This window comes from Patagioenas fasciata, chromosome 1, assembly GCF_037038585.1.
Source record: "Patagioenas fasciata isolate bPatFas1 chromosome 1, bPatFas1.hap1, whole genome shotgun sequence".
NCBI lineage: Eukaryota > Metazoa > Chordata > Aves > Columbiformes > Columbidae > Patagioenas > Patagioenas fasciata.
In genome coordinates, this window is record NC_092520.1 from 32,611,365 (window position 1) to 32,627,613 (window position 16,249).

General features: G+C 38.2%; 1 protein-coding gene across 1 annotated transcript in view; it reads right to left on the reverse strand.

The window, feature by feature from the left end:
• Positions 1–620: 620 nt before the first annotated feature.
• COG3 (component of oligomeric golgi complex 3) overlaps positions 621–16,249 on the reverse strand; it is a 32,289-nt gene continuing 16,660 nt past the window's right edge. The window contains 9 exon segments of the mRNA XM_065856797.2: positions 621–2,761; positions 3,992–4,090; positions 5,013–5,140; positions 6,805–6,880; positions 8,073–8,207; positions 8,307–8,395; positions 10,669–10,789; positions 12,628–12,717; positions 14,319–14,443. Of these exon segments, the coding sequence (XP_065712869.2) occupies positions 2,732–2,761; positions 3,992–4,090; positions 5,013–5,140; positions 6,805–6,880; positions 8,073–8,207; positions 8,307–8,395; positions 10,669–10,789; positions 12,628–12,717; positions 14,319–14,443 (893 nt within the window). The 3' untranslated portion in view covers positions 621–2,731.

Here is a 16,249-nt window from a genome sequence, read left to right on the forward strand (position 1 = left end):
CCTTTTTCCTACCTGCATCGCTTTGCCAACATCGAACATACAGTTTGAGGAAGGGATTATTGTTTTTGCTTGGGAAACACCCAGCACAGCATAAGCTATACTGCTGGCATTGCTGTTGTACAAATAGAAACGGGAGTTCTGGACCAGCTGCCTTGGCATTCACTTCATTTTCGAGAGATACAATCCAAAGGGCCAGACCTCTTTAGGCAGCTCCAAGCATCTTGGAAGTAGTGGTCACACATTGCTGCCCCACACCAGTCCGATCGAAGCTGAATTCCACAAGAAATAACATTTTTCCTTAGGTCAGTTCATTCAAACGGCATTGTCAAAACCAGAGATGAAGGGAAGCTTCATGCTGATGTTACAGGGGACAAACCACAAACCTCTGCTTGATGTGCCTCTGCAATACTAAGGCCCAGAGGAACAGTATGTGCTAATGAGAAACTACAGGTAGATGAGTCTGTCAGTAACCAGGCAACAAGAACAGCTGTCAAATACAATATTTGTGATTTCTTCCACCAGCTCCCAAGTTTTCTCCTAGTAAAAGCCACCTAGTTAAAATATGTTCTTGTATTAGTTGTGGTTTCTTTCCCCTAATAAAATCGCCATCAAAGAGACTGTTTGTCAGTAAAGAAAATACAAATTTACTTTTATTATAACCACAAAGAGGCATTACTTCAACAATTAGCTGTACATCCAGCACTCAGGTATACATCTGTGCCAAATAAAGTCAATTCTCTTACTGCTAAAAAAGAACACTTCTTCTCGGCGACATACTGCCTGTGCTTACAGAATGTTTATTGTCTCTGTATTACATTTATCTTGACAGACAAGCCTCAGGATACAGAATAAAGCTTTACTCTTGGACCAAAATAGGAGGCAACATTTTTATTTAAAAAAATTAAAAACGGCAAGTTTCTAGTCAGATAATATAAAGCATCTTAAATTAATCTTTTGAAAGTATTTACACTATTTGTAAACGTAAATATCTGAAACTGTACATGTTTAAACAAATGTTCGTTTAGCAAACAGGCTGTATAAACTGATTGCTCTTCTCGTCTTTCAACCAGCTGTCTGAGAGCTGTCTGGGAGCTCTAAGAGAGAAAAAGATCCCAAGCACAAGAGTGACTATTGCAACGGTTCATCCTTCACGTCTTTTCTGTACAATGTCTGCATTAAGTCAGTCATAACTCTGTACAGCGACCATGCAGCCCTCCTGTAAAACTTTATAAAAAACAAATATACATATATTACAATGCACTGGGCATTATTTTACAGCCTGTATTTCTACGTAAGTAAAAAGAAAGGGTAAGTTGTCGTCTTTGTTAGTTCCTTTAGTTAATTCTTAGGGAGTCATGTAAGGTCCTATGAGTACCATTTACGTACCTCAGCACCACTGCTGCAACACTTCTTGTGGTAGTTTTAAATCCTACCATCTCAGTCTCCAACCACGTCATTTATAATGGGAAAGTTATGAGATCAGAACACCACCGATATGCATGGAAATTTCTACATTTCTCAAACTACAAAATAGGATTTATAAATAAGTTAAAAATCTGCTATATAAGTCACTACACTTTCCTTTTGCAGTGCTGCACAACAAAGACTTCCAGCACTGAGACACCCTGAAGCTGCTTGTAGTGTTTTGTTCCATGAATGGCCAAGTGTTCAGCGTTCAGCTTTCCAAAATAATGACCAATTAATGTGTCCTGAACACCGTGCATTGTTTACCAGTTACCAAGCACCTATCCCGTTTACAATGATGATCTGACAGGTTGGCACATTCAATTTCTGGCATCCCCCTGCACCCTTATGAACACTTACCACCAGAGTACAAGGGCTGTACAAGTCCCAGTCCTCACTTTAAACAGTTTGATCTTGGGTAAGGCCAAAAACCAACTCTAACCTAAAAGTAAGTACCTGAGAATCTCAATGCTAGGTTTTGCAGTAAAGCATCTGAAAATACGCAGTTCCCTCAGAAAGAAGAGAAATTATATTGCACAGCTTTCCACGGCAAATCTCAAAAAACTGAGATTTTTTTACATGAAGGAAGGTTAAAGCATGAAACATCAGGTCAGATCTTACAGCTCTCAGTCAGAACAGTGTAAGAAAACCAGCAAATCCAGTGTTTCAAAAAATGCTTCACAGGAGGGAAACAAAATTTTCCCAACTAAGAGTATCTGTGATGGAATACCAGGATTTTCAGGGGAGTTAAAGAAAAACTGGAGCATTGTCATACCAACATCAAATTGTCACACCAATGTGCTTATCTCCAAGCATTGCAAATACCTATTACTGCTCCCATTTGGTTCCCTGTGCTTTATTTCCAGCATGACTTTGACAGTGTGGTTTTTCTCTGCATACATCAGCTTACTAAAGGAAAGCAAGAAAGGTTTTTACGTTAAAAAAAAACAACCAACAACTCTGCAGACATCTGGAGAAGGCAGTAACTGAGCTTCCATAAGAGTGATCAGAAAAGGGTATTTTGTTAAGTTTTCTTTCCCCCCACTTCTCAAACTGATGAGTAGAAAGACCTTTAACAAATCAATAAATTTTCTTTTGTTTGCTTGCTTGTTTGTTTTTCCTAGAAGAGGGTTAAGCAGTCTGGAGAGTTTTGCTGCAGACTGGACTGCACAGTGGGATCCCTCGTTTACTTCAAACAAATGTCTTCACGTTCCCTTCACAGCCTGGCATTCAGCTGAAGCTTAATTTAAGCAGCCTCACCGTTGGGCTATTTGGACATCGATAAAAGTAAGCTGACCTGAAAGACAAAAGGAAAGCCTACATTAGACAGAGCAGCTAACTTTCAGAACTGATGTCTTATATTTAAACCTTTAAACAGGATCCCTAGGAAGCACAAAGTCTTAGATGAGTTAGGAGAAGACAGCTACAAAACAACTGGCCAACATTTCCAGTCAAACATCTATTCACAGGCTTTTTAAAACATGATTTTTGACCATGCAGACTAGTCATTTCAACAGCCATAACCTACTGCGTCCAAGTTTTTAAAATTACTTCATGCATTGTCAAGGACTTAAAAAAGATAAGCTCACTGGCAAAAAACGTTAACATTCATCTTAGATATACGAAAGACATTTGGGACCCTTTGCAATACTTATTTCCCACAGATTACAATATGGATCCCCATACACTTCAGTTTGTAGAAGTGATCCTACGGACTAACAGACAAACAACTAGAGGAAGCCATCTCCTCCAGGATAACCCCACCTCCTTCCACAGCAAAACTCCACTCTGTGCTCCAGGATGGTTATCACACATCCCTGTGGCCACATTCACTGCAGGAAATGTCCTCTAATCCGCAAACTAGATTATCTGTTAATATATTGGCATCCTGGGATAATAATGATTCTATCCACATTCCCTGGGCCACTAAAGTCAAAGCCAGATTTTTAAAAACCTGCTTGGTTTCTGTCACAGCATCCTAATACAGAGAATTCTTAACCCAAATCATCTCTCAGACTAAAGACCTTATTATGTAGGGTTACATTTCCATAAACATCTGCACATTTTACCAATGCAATTGCCTTCAAATGAACCCTTGTAATTCTTTTTCATGCTTCCTAAATGTAGAAGTCACTTCTTTTTGCATTTGTCAAAAGCAAGACTGCCTTCACACGCACAGGCTTTTAAAAAGCATATTCACTAGCTTTGATATCTCTCTGAAAAGACAATGCCCAGAAACGGCAAGGCTCTGCCATGATGTTGTACAACTCAATCCCCAGCAACATCAATCACCACCTTCAGTTTAAAAACTCCATTGGATATTCATTAAAAAACAAAAACCAGCAAACATGTTTCATCTGAGAGCTAAGGTTCAGATAAAGCCCTGAGTTTAATCATCCAGGATTAAGAGGGGTAATAAATAAACACAGATTCTGAACACTGAAAATACTAAAAATGAAAAATTAATGTTTAAAAGAGCCATTCACCCAAAAGAGCAACTGATAAAACAGGGAGCTTCAACATATACCTGTTCCATCGAAGGACAAGCAATGATCTGGAGATCTTCATCACTGAATTCTTCCTTTAACAAAGTATGGAGTTTCTGGAACATTTGCTGAATGTTATTCTTTTAAAGGAAAGAAGGAAAAAATCAATATTAAAAAAGACAACACCCATCTCAAACATGAACCAGAGTAGCTACTGATGTGACCAGGTAGGGAGAACCAGTTGAGCTTTAAGAGGTTTTCTTCTAAAACAAGCCCCAAAACAGCCACAAGGAATCCAGCCGTGAGTGAAAACTTCTGCTGAGATGTGCTAAGCTGAAACACTGAGTCCTACAGACTAAATCTGGAAGTTTAAAATTCAATCTTGGTTCTCTCTGGTGGGTTTACAGTGGGTCTCCTGTCAAAACCGTATCATCCTCTCTGCCTCCAGTGCTTCTGTTCACGTGTAACCGACCAAGCTGTACTGGTTTTGACTGAGACAGAGCTAATTTTCTTTTTAGTAGCTCATAAAGCGCCAAGTGAAAGATGCGCAGAACGAACAGAACCAGTCCCTTTCCCGTAACATGTGTGTGTTATGTAGGCTGAGTACAATGGAGAGCAGGACAGTTTTGGTTTTTTGGTTTCTTTTGGGGTTGTCTGGGTTTTTGTTAAGTTAAACATATCATTATAAAACATATTATTTGATTGCTTTTTAAATTATTTTTATTTCATGGGTCTTTCCAATAAGTTTGTGAGATCAGGGACACCACAGTGATTCTAACAGTCTGTTCATTGTTACATGTGCATGATATTTGTCACATGTTTACTGGCTGGACTGGTAGCCTAGAATAAGTCTACAGATATACAGATAAATGTATGTATGTCTGTATATACACACTTAAAAATATATGTATACATACATTTATATAGATATATTATACCTATATCCATACACACACAGAAATACAAGGTGAATGGTCCCACAAAACGTGTTTAAAGTCATTAACTAAATGAAGGTTCAACACCTACAGGAAAACACGTAGAAGTACATCTAGTGATACTCACCCTGACCGGTTTAAACAAAATTAATTCTGTATCTTTATTGGACAAGTATAACGACATGCTTCGTAACGTTGATGGTAGCTTTGTTTTTATCGTCTTATAAGTAGAAGAGACCAGATCGTTGATCTTTGCTGAAAGTAAAAGAAAACAAGCTTACTAGGCTAAAATGGCATTCTGCTGCATGAAATCCACACTCCAGGATTATCCCCTTGACTTTACTGGGTCTGGTCACACCCACAGGGCTGCGTGAAAGGGAAAGAGGGAGTGACCAGGCTGTGCGGCATCCACCCATCATCACAACACGCCAGACAAGGCTTTTCTTTTGGGACCCACTCAAGAAATCAGCCCCTTTCCCTGCAGAAAATGCACCCAACCCATTTCCGCGAGCGACGCCTGCCTGAGGTTCCTGAAGTCACAGCCTTCCAACAGCAATAAAGTTCTATATACGCTTCTCCCTAGAAAACTTGCCTGGAAAAGAAACTGTTGGGGAATAAACAGTGCTAGTAAAGAGAACAGTGCAGCACAAATCCTCCTTCATGATCACAAGCCATGTCTGTAAGAAGACAGGATGCACAGCCATCTGGGTTTTGAATCAACCAAACAGGAATCCTCTCTCAGACAAGATCACCTTTCTTTATTGGTAAGTATTTCAATGGTTTTATAAGATCTCTGCTTAAAGGGCAGGTGGAAAATCCATTCATAGCTTTAAATTACAGAAGTTAAAATACTATGTTAAATTTTTTTCTTCAATTTCTACTGTATCTAAATTTTCTACCCATTCCTACTTTGCAAACAAATGACTCCAGGAAACAGCAGAAGATCTCCTTAGATCTGCCTCTGAACACATAATAATCTCCAAACAAACATTAAAAATACTCCTGAAGAGGCAGCAGATTTTAAGTAGAAGCTCATGTTACCCCTTGAGAATGTCTGACCCGTGGAGCAGCACTGAATTATGAATGAATGTGGCTGGGTTTGCATTTTAAGAACATGATGCAACAGAAGGTTCCAATGTATGAACTGGAATAATCAGATTTCTTAGTGTCACCCAGAAGCACAACTTTGTAATGTGAAGAGTGAAACAACACGGGGAACATCTAAACTACTCCAAATGTTCCTAGGAAGCATTCACATTTGAATTTTTAAGAAGATGGAAACAAAGCTGGATTTCATTTTTGCATAGTGACAGGAAAACCAAAAAGGAAGTAAGTACCAAATGTACAGATAATAAAAACTTCAATGCAGATTTATTTTTCCCTACAAAAGCAAAAGCTTTATCTTAATGTAATCAAATAATACCTTGAGCACATTCTGTATGCAGTTGCGGAAATGCTGTTTTCATGCAAGAGCGGTCACAGCTTGAGAAACGCTCGAGTCATTCATCTACTGCATCAATTAAATGCGTATTCTCGAGTTTGTCAGGTTTTGATTTAGAAGTATCTTAAGACATTTAAATTAGCACATCGGTGAAAAAGGCAGCCAGAATTTTCAAGAAAAAGGTGGACAGTTCTTCGGTACTTCGAATTTTTCCAAGTCAATCACAGTCTCACCATCCAAAATTATCTGGCCAGGTTTTCAGATTCCTACGTTTTATAACTCAGGCACCCAAACAAATGACATTCCAAAATACTCGAGCCCCATATAACGAAGCTCATTTTGCTTTACCAAAAATGGTGAAGGGAAAGGGTCTTTTCCTCCATTTGATACAAAGTTTCCAGAACAAGTCGCAAAGCAGTAAATTATAATGGCCCACAGGCATCTCAAAAGTAACATGAATACAAACCAAAGCAAATACCTGGTTGTGCCCAAGGCTGCTGTGAAAGGCTGTATTTGGGACCTCCTTGAGTGGCCATTGTTTTTAAAGCAGCCACCTAAAACAAGTACAATCAACAAAATTATGTTTCTTTAAGTTGAACTGACAACAAAGTGACCAAGTAACAATTGCACAGGTCTCTTAAATACTGCAGTCTACGGAATCTCCCCTGCTCTCTCTTCTATGCGTTGATTTAGCCACACACAGGGGAAGCAGCCTGACAGAAATGCAGTTCAAAATTACAATTGTGATCACTTCTGAAAAGTAAAATTCAAAATGAGATTAAATTTACAAATATGCTTAGACACCTAAGGATGCAAAGAAACCTCAAAAGAGATTTATACTTATGCAGGTCAGTCAAACTCCCCAAATTCCCAATGAATCATTGGAATCACTCGGATAATCTATCAATCTCAGTGGTTACCCACCTATATTTCAGACTTGCCACTGGCACCTCACCCCAACATGACAGCCATCAGTAAATGTAACACTGTAATCTCTTAAATTCTCAAGAGCCAGCAGCTGGGATATGTGTGATGTCCATGCAATGCCATAGCCTCATTTCTGAGATGTCATGCTGTAAAACCACCTATTCTAAATACATAAGGATCCACATCACACTCTTCATGTTCCACAAGTAATAGATGCCTAGAAATCCTGAGCTCTAGAGCAGGTTCCAGAAAAAAGGGCATTGTAACAAGACATCTTTTGGTTCCCATCCCCTGTGACGCCTAATCTTGCTGAGCAACTTTTATGAGGAATTTGTCATAAACGGGACATGGGAGTAAAGTTCTGCTCAGCCAGCACCTCACCAGTGTAAAATGTGCTGAGGACAGAACTTCGCAATTACACTCTAAGACATCCCCTCAAGAACACACATGATCCAAGATCGTTTTCGAAGGCTTATAAATTCAGCCATGGTAGGAGTCTTCCCACAAACAGAAAAGCTCCTGCCAACTTTCACGATCTGTTTCGACTCAATGAAACATTAAAGTTTTTTCACTGAAGACCATAAGGGTTGCTTTTAAAAATAAACTATGTCATGTTCATTTAATCTCAATTAATTAATCTCAAAAATGCCTGGAAAATTGTTGCTGGAACTTAAAGGGAAGCACAACTTTATAATGGGAAATGCCACCATCTTCAGCTAATCAGACAGAATTTGCAACTGCTCTTTTACCCGATTTAAATACTAGTTTCCTTATTTTACCAGTATTTGTTAGGTTAACAAGCATACAACATGTTTGTACCTTTGTTGTGAACTCCTCCAGCTGTTCTATGAACTGTTTGGTTTGCTGCTGAATAAACTGCTCACAAGCCGACTTCAGATGACGGTCTACGTCTTTTTTAGAGTCGATATAGTGTTCTCTGATTTCTGGAGTACCCTTGAACAGAAGACAGGAAATCTCTCCTTTTTATTTGCCAGAGATCACCACCCACTGAAATTATCAAACTTTTCTTTATGAAGTAAGAGCCCATATTACCTCCAGTAAGAACTGTATCAAGGCGTTGTTGCTGTTTAGTCTAAAAAATCTTGAAACTGTCTTAGGGTTCAGGATCTTAAATGCTGCATCTGTGAATCAGAAAGTCACTCACGCTGTAAGTCAATGGGATTCAGCTCCATGAATTAAGAACATGAATCGTTCATTTACCCATAAAAATGGCCTAGCAGGATTAGGAATATAACATTAATGATTCCACTGCTGCTGGGTGTAGATGCACAAGTGCACAAGCACAGAAACACTCGAGGCCTGATACGCTATTTTTCAGTTGATAAACCTGAATCTGAGAGTTGCACAGTCTAAATGGATAAATACATTACAGCAACTCACCAAATGACTGATCCCAGCTGCAGTGCTATCAGCACACACATTGTGTGAGCTCTGTTCCTTTCGTAACTGTATCTACAAACACGAGAGACTTCTACATAAGCTATTTAATTAAGCAGCTAAAGACCCATGTTGCCTGGGAAAATCAAGTACATTTGAATGAAATAATTCAGAACTGTCACTCTTTTCCTCTGTGCTTAACTATTTCAGTTAGGATTAAACAACAAAACACAAAGGTTGAGATAAGCTCATATTTATGGTCTCTGTAGAAGTCCCAAGAAGTTGCAATGATGCCTGCAATTAACACACAATACTTAAATTATTCCTATAGCATTAAGAGGATGTTGTCAACCTGAAATCTAGTCAGATTAGGGAAAAATAAAATCATCACCACAGTTTCAGTATGGCTTGTTGCCCCAATGTCATTCACTTATCATCCCACACACCCATCTGCTTTTTTTCATTTCAAAACTAATTCTGCACCCCTCTTGCTGTATAAAACAATGGAAGGGAAACAAGACGTAGGAGTTACAGAAGTGCTGTCAAAGGCATTAAACAAAGATGAAATACCAGGTACGTGGGCATGTAAGCTTCGCACTGAACTAAGAATCTGCACTCTGTTGAAGTTAGAGGAGAGTGCAGACAAAGTTTCATTTTGTTCTCTGAATTATTTCCCAGAAACTTCACTGATTCCAAAAAGAGCCCAAGCTCTTGATGAGAAGCCTATGAGCTAGTCAGTGTGAAAGTCACTTCTTCCCACTCTATACTTCAGTTACTTAGTACTATACTACTTTAAAAAAAATTGAGCAGAAGCATGACTTTAACATTAGTGTCCTTCTGTCTATAAATCCCAAATTAAATCTTAAATCTATGTGTGATTGTCTAGAACACAGTAAAACTCGTATTAACCCTGGTATTTCTCTTCTGCAACTCATCCCAAACACAAAAGCCCCACTGACCTATGCTACACTATGTTAAGAATTAAGCAGAATGTCCATCTTTTCAACACAATCGCCACCACCCAATAGAAAGAAAGTGTTTTGCATTACTTACCACTGCTACCTGCAAAGCACTGGCTGGCACAAAAATTTATTCCATTAAATGAAGATGGAGAACAAAGTTGTGTGTCAGCCAGGACAAGACACCAAAAGGATGTATTTGCCCTTTAACCTCCAGTCAACTAGAAACTACTCAACAGGTAGGAGGTTTCCTTGATGTTCAAATGCAAGAGGTGAAATGGTTAGTGTAAGAATTGCTTGCTTCAGAGTTAAAACAGCAACATATTAGATGGCAGGAAAGAAAAGTTATTTCTTCAGCTTTCTCTTCTGGAAGGGAAGAAGAGAAACCTGACATGCTTCAAATTATTTTTTCCTATTATCTTTATAAACTTGAGAAGTGTATGACTTTTGTATTGAGAGGGGGTTTTTTGCATTTTTACAAAGGTACCATAGTACAATTTTAAAAATCATGACCATGGTCACTACTCTCTATTTTCCCTTCCTACAACAGACATGCCTGCTACATAAAACTACTCAACAATACTGCTTATTGAACTTGAAACATAAGAAATCCTTTCCTAAATAAAATCTCACAGAAAGGTCTGGAAAATCTTAATTTGTTCTAGGCAAGTCAACTATGTATTTTCAAATATACCTGCTAAACAGCAGTAACAGAAGGTATTCCTTTAAAGGGTCAGAAAAGGGGAAAGATCTCTGTGCATCAGAAATGTAGATTACGTAGCTGTTCTTCAAAAAGGACTGGATAAATAAGTAAGGTCGGCAGCAAAAAGCAGTCAAAGGCATTTCATACAAAAATAAAGAATGTGTTAAGATAAGTCTTGAATCATGCTTAATAAAAGAACGGTTTGGGGTTTTTTCAGAGAAGATAAGAACAAAGCAAGAGATTAGGACAAGCGTACAGATCATTGCAAATGAACATAAAATAAACCCAGAACTTTTGCTGGCACATTATGGGAGGATAATCTCATCCCATTCTGTAGCCAGCAACTGTTTAGTACCTCTAGTTTTCTTAAGGTCCAGGGAAATTTCCTTAATGGTGAAATCAGTGTGGAAAGGAGCAATTTGTTCACGAAGAATCAAAAGGTGTTTTATTAAGAAAAGCTGTCCATCAACCTGGGTCTACAGCACAAGAGAGAGAACATGCATTACATGTAAAAAAAACATTAATGGAAGAGCAAAGTTTCAACACCTCCACTTCTATTAGTTACTTCCTTTAACAAAATTAATACTAATAATATTACTAACAAGCTTTTTTTCCATTAGTCTGTACTGCCATTAACTACACTCTGGGATCAACAAATCCCACATCTGTACTGTTCCCCACATATTGCTCTACAGAAGTAGACCTTATTCACGTTTCTTAGACGAATTAGATCGCACAGCTATATTACTAAATGTCCACATTAGGTACAGGTATCCATTATTTGAAAGATACAAATGCATTCTTCATAAGAGCCAGGAATCATTTAACATAATTCATATATTTTAAAGTTGAAAAACATGATGTTCTAAAGGGTTTTTTAATCATGATGATGATTAAAAAGAAGTCAAACAAACAGACAGATAATTAAGGTTATTACAGAAACATTCGCTGTGCTATTGTGCAAAGGTCTTACGAGGCATTTTGCTCATGTCATTAAACAAAAAGTTTAGTTAATTTCTAAACAGTACAGTACAGATACAAAGAATAAAACAAGGCCAAGTTCACACTATGGAGATCGTCAGTTTTGCACTGCTGCTTATTTTAGCTGTGTGCTTTATACCACATGCTGCTTTTACTCTTAGAAGTTCATGGCTCATTAAGGTAAACGGAGGAGGACTCAAGAATTCAAATCTGCTTTTGCAAGCTGGAACTTGCCTTGATATAATGTTATATAAAACAGTAAAGAAAAGATTAGACTTAAATCTGCAGTTTTAACATACAGAAATGTTTGCCCAAGGTAAGTGGTGGAAGAGTTTCTTTGAGTTTGATTTTTTGTTTGGTTTTGTCTTTTTTTTTTTTTTTTTTTTTAGTTTTCTATGCATGATTTCACCAGATAGCATTAAATTAACATGCATCAAGAACAAAGTGATACAGATCCTAGCCCAGGCCTAACCTATTTAGGGCTCGCTGCAGGATCAGTTTCGTTCTCTGCAATACTTTGAGCTCAAGCTTGAGGGAAAATCAGTTTGAATTTCTTTTTAAAGATAGCACATTTAACAGATACTTTTTAAAGGACGCTCAAAATAAATACTTCAAAACAGCTCTTCATTTGCCATAGCAACTCAAACTCTTTTCATTACTATTTGCTGCTTATATAAATCCAACAATTTTAGCCTGCTAAGGCTTTCCTTCTATTTTGTTTCTTAATTCATTTCCTGGCTGTTAGGAATTAGCAAATTACTACAGAATTCGTATTCACGGAACCGTGACAGGAAAAAAAATACTTCCTCCAACTACTTAAAGTAACACTTAAGGTTAAAACAGTGATGAAACTGCAACAAATTTTGAGCAACACATCAGATCAAATCTTTTGATTATAGACAGTTCTGAGCAGAGAATACTTAACAAATCTTTCCAGTGAATTTACTCGGAAAGATTTCTGAAAACGCAAATAGTGGAGGCAGAGAAAAGGAGAAAGAGTAACAAGAAATGAAAAATACAGGGAGTAGAGGCTTCCAGCAGAATTTTCCTTTAGGTATCACTTTATTGAATTCACATGAGTTAGAGCAGCCTGTAAACACAATTGCTACGATTTGTGTTCCACCTTTTCAGATAGACTAGTATGTGAATCACTATCTTTGCTTTACAACACATTAACCGTAACTAAAACTAACAAATCCATCAGGTCTCTGGGGGCAGAGCAACATGCTTTCACTGAGATTGCAATAGATTTCTGAACAACTGCTTCATGGCTTTAGATATACACAATAGGGGAGGGAAAAAAAAAAATCATACCCAAAGCACAGATTCTGACCTTGTTTTTGCTGATAGAATCAGCAGCTCCCAGCAGCGAGTGGATGCAGGCAGATAAAGCCTCTTGTGACAGTCCCTGAAACACGGCCCTCTGCAAGGATGAGGAAATCAGACAAAAAAAAGAGGTGTCAGCAAAGCTAAAGCAGAATTTCAGAGTTGCAGATTGTGAGGATGTGCTTACTGCCATATGAAACTGTAGATTAATTAGCTACAAACAGGTTGCCTAAGTGCAATCAGACAGGATGGAGCCTTCGTATGTTAGACTAGATGCAGGTCTACACTCAAGCACACACCATCCACCCGCAGCTCTGAATCTGCAGCCAGGTAGTGACACGGTCAATGACACCAGATGCACCCATAGCTCATGGCACAGATGATGCTGACTGGGTAACCTGCCCAGACACTCCACGTGTCAGGGAAACCATTCCTGTGTGCAAGTCTTACTTGCAATAGATGTGAGATCATTCGAGTGAGCTTAACCTCAAGCAAACTCAAATTACCTCACATTTGTGCCAGGTTAGTTAACAACTGTGACAGCTGCCATGGCCCAGGTGACACGGAGCAACTCACCAAGTCACAGCAACTAGCTCTGAGCTGGTTGTAAGAACACAGCTCACCTCCATCAGCGCTCCAACATAGTACTTGACAGCACTGACGGCTCCAAGACTTGTCTGTACCACCTCATTCATTTATTTTATCTACACGGTGCAGGCACAGCATACCAGTTCTGCTAGAATCCCTCGGTGAAAAAGTAAATCAATCACTGGGCAGATAGCACTACAAATGAGCCTTGCAAACAACGCAAAAATGACCTCTTCTCCAAAGGTCTAGCTGAATACAAGGGCAAATATTCATTTATCTTTAATGAGATTGATATATTAAGCAATAAAGTATTAATATTTTTCAGCTTTTTTTTAAGCAAATAGCATCTTGGTAGCAGTTTCACATAACACCTATCAAACATATATTGAAATGCATTAAATGTATCTAATAAAGATACAACATGTACAGAAAAAGCAAACACACTTGCATTACATTTCTCAGAGACTTATTAGCCTTCTGTGCTACTAGGTGACTGCCAAAAATCAGATTCTAAAGGGTAAGTCTCACAATACTTGTGCAGTAAGCACCGCTTTTGTTTCTGTTAAACATGAAGATTCCTACTGCATTCAACTTTGGAAATGTCTCCTCCATTTTGGAAGGTGAAAATATGTGCTACAAAAAAAAATTTTGAGAACATTTCCAAAACGTAGAAGTAGTAGAGTCACCATTTTTGAGAGCAGAAACATCACCTTGTCTAATGTATGCAAAGCACATAGCAAGAAACACATTCACCCAGTAATTTCAGCAGTAAGATCATTCTGTATAACCAACCCAGGACTTCCTATTCTTTCTTATCCTATTCACTCCTCAACTTTGGTGCAATAAGTATCTTGAGCTTCAGACAAATAGCAGAAGCAATAAACGTATGAACTAGTGCTTTTTTTCTAATTCTACAAATACAAAATTGTCTTGGAAAAGATGACCTAAATTTGTCAGTTCACTTGTTTTACGTAACGATAGCAGTACAAAGACTATGAGATAACAGAGGCCAGTAATTGTCCACTCCTAATTTACATTAAATATTTTGACATTGTGCTACATACTTCATAATTTCACTTTAAAAAATTAGATAAAGAAATTTTTGCATACATCTATACATCTGTAGAGTTTGGAGAGACACACTAGAGTCCTTCTGACCGTCGGATACCACATTCCGTGCAGGTCTGCTGGTGAAATTGTGGTCTGGTGCCTGGGATTAAGCGATTCCGCCGAAGCTGTTTAAAAGTAAAATACACTCATAACAAACCTGGCCATCTGTCCTTTCAATGGAGGAGAAGGAGACTGCAATATCAACTGCACTTTACAGCGACTCCACAGTAATAAGATGTATTTTATCGCACCCAAACAGGTTATGGTTTGTTGGTTTGGGTTTTGTTTTGTTTTTCCTTCTAAGCAGGTCAGTATTAGATTTCTGATGTGTATAGAGCACATGGCTGTGAAAGACATGAATTCACTTTCAGTGATGGCCCAGTTCAACCTTTTTTAATGAGTTCTTTTTAAAGGCATGTCTCCAGTGACAGCCCCACACACAGTAGGCTCAACAGCCAAAATGATCAAACAATTACTGGAAAAAAGGTTAGTGATCATGGAACTACAGAAAAAGCTCAAAAAAAAAAAAAACAAAAAACCTCCACCCCATCAATTTTACCTCTTCAGGCTTTCCTTTCTGCAGGACATAATCCTAAATAGGTTAAACAGTTGCAGAATGTGTAGGGTTTAAACATCACGTTAATAATGACAAAAATAATGGCAAAACCAATTTTGTCATGAGGGGGTTGTAAACATAAAGTTGTCCTCCTCGATAACCTTTGTAATAACTTTGTATGCTCAAAATGTATTTCACAACACCTGACAGACGGAAGTCCTATATTGTTTACATTTTGTGCTTAAATCTTGGGAAACAGCTGATTTAATAGCATCAATTAGCGACCATTCAAAAGAGTGAAATTTTAAAATTTGTACCTAATGATGGAATAAGCACTTGTGAAGTGCTTATGTCATCAGTGTGGGAATCGTTGAAAATAATTCAGCAATATCTTTCTGCCTTTTGCAACAGTAAACTTATTGTCACAGTAATTAGAAGGCCTGTAAGATCTCAGTCATCAGCTTGAGGTTCCTGGGCTACTTGTTAGTCACTTCAGCTACTTCTGGGGCACTGAAATGGGAGAGAGGCACCTATGAAGGGCCAATAATCCCAATTATCTCAGGCATTTATCTTCAAATTACACCATAGGGATTCATTCCATCTCCTGAATGCATGTGGGATTTACAGGACTTGTGAATGCCACACACCTGGCTTGAGGCAAGACAAACTCCACTCTCAATGGGATTTGTGGAGTCCAGCTAGAAACAGCCAGAGAGACCTTTGCAGGCCTTGCAAGTCGAAAACAAGAAACTACCAGGTAGTGAGAAAGAATATAAGAAATAACTAACAAAGAGCTGGGAAAGGTGTCACTGGGAAAAATAACACTGTGCCATTACAAACAATGATAAAATAAAAGGAGAAATTTTTCATGGACCTTAGACGAAAATTTGAAGGGCAAATGACTATCATCAAAATAGTCACATTTCATGGAATTTGCTTCCAGTGCACTGCAATTTACAGGCACATGGATCACGTATTTAAGAAGTCAAGGACTATATTCTGAATTACTGTAAACAGCTTTAAATTACTAACTGGTTTCAGTAAGTGGAAACATATTCAAAGGAAGAAGTTGCTTTCTTAGGTAAAGGCACGCACAAAGACACTCCTAGGAGCTCAGAGTATTCATTTAAGAGATGTGCCTGACACACCAAACCACACTTCTCATCTTAGTACAGTTAACAAACACAAGTACACATCTCAATGGTAGGGCTACTTTGCAGTAGAGAATACACAAGCTCCGTTTTATACAAAGTACAAGAGATGCTGTCAGCTACTAAAACAGTTGCTTCGCAGAACGGATTGCACTGAAAGCACAAAGAAATGCCACAAAAAGAACAAAATCTATTTGTTTCTCATTCTAAAAAAATAAAAAGTT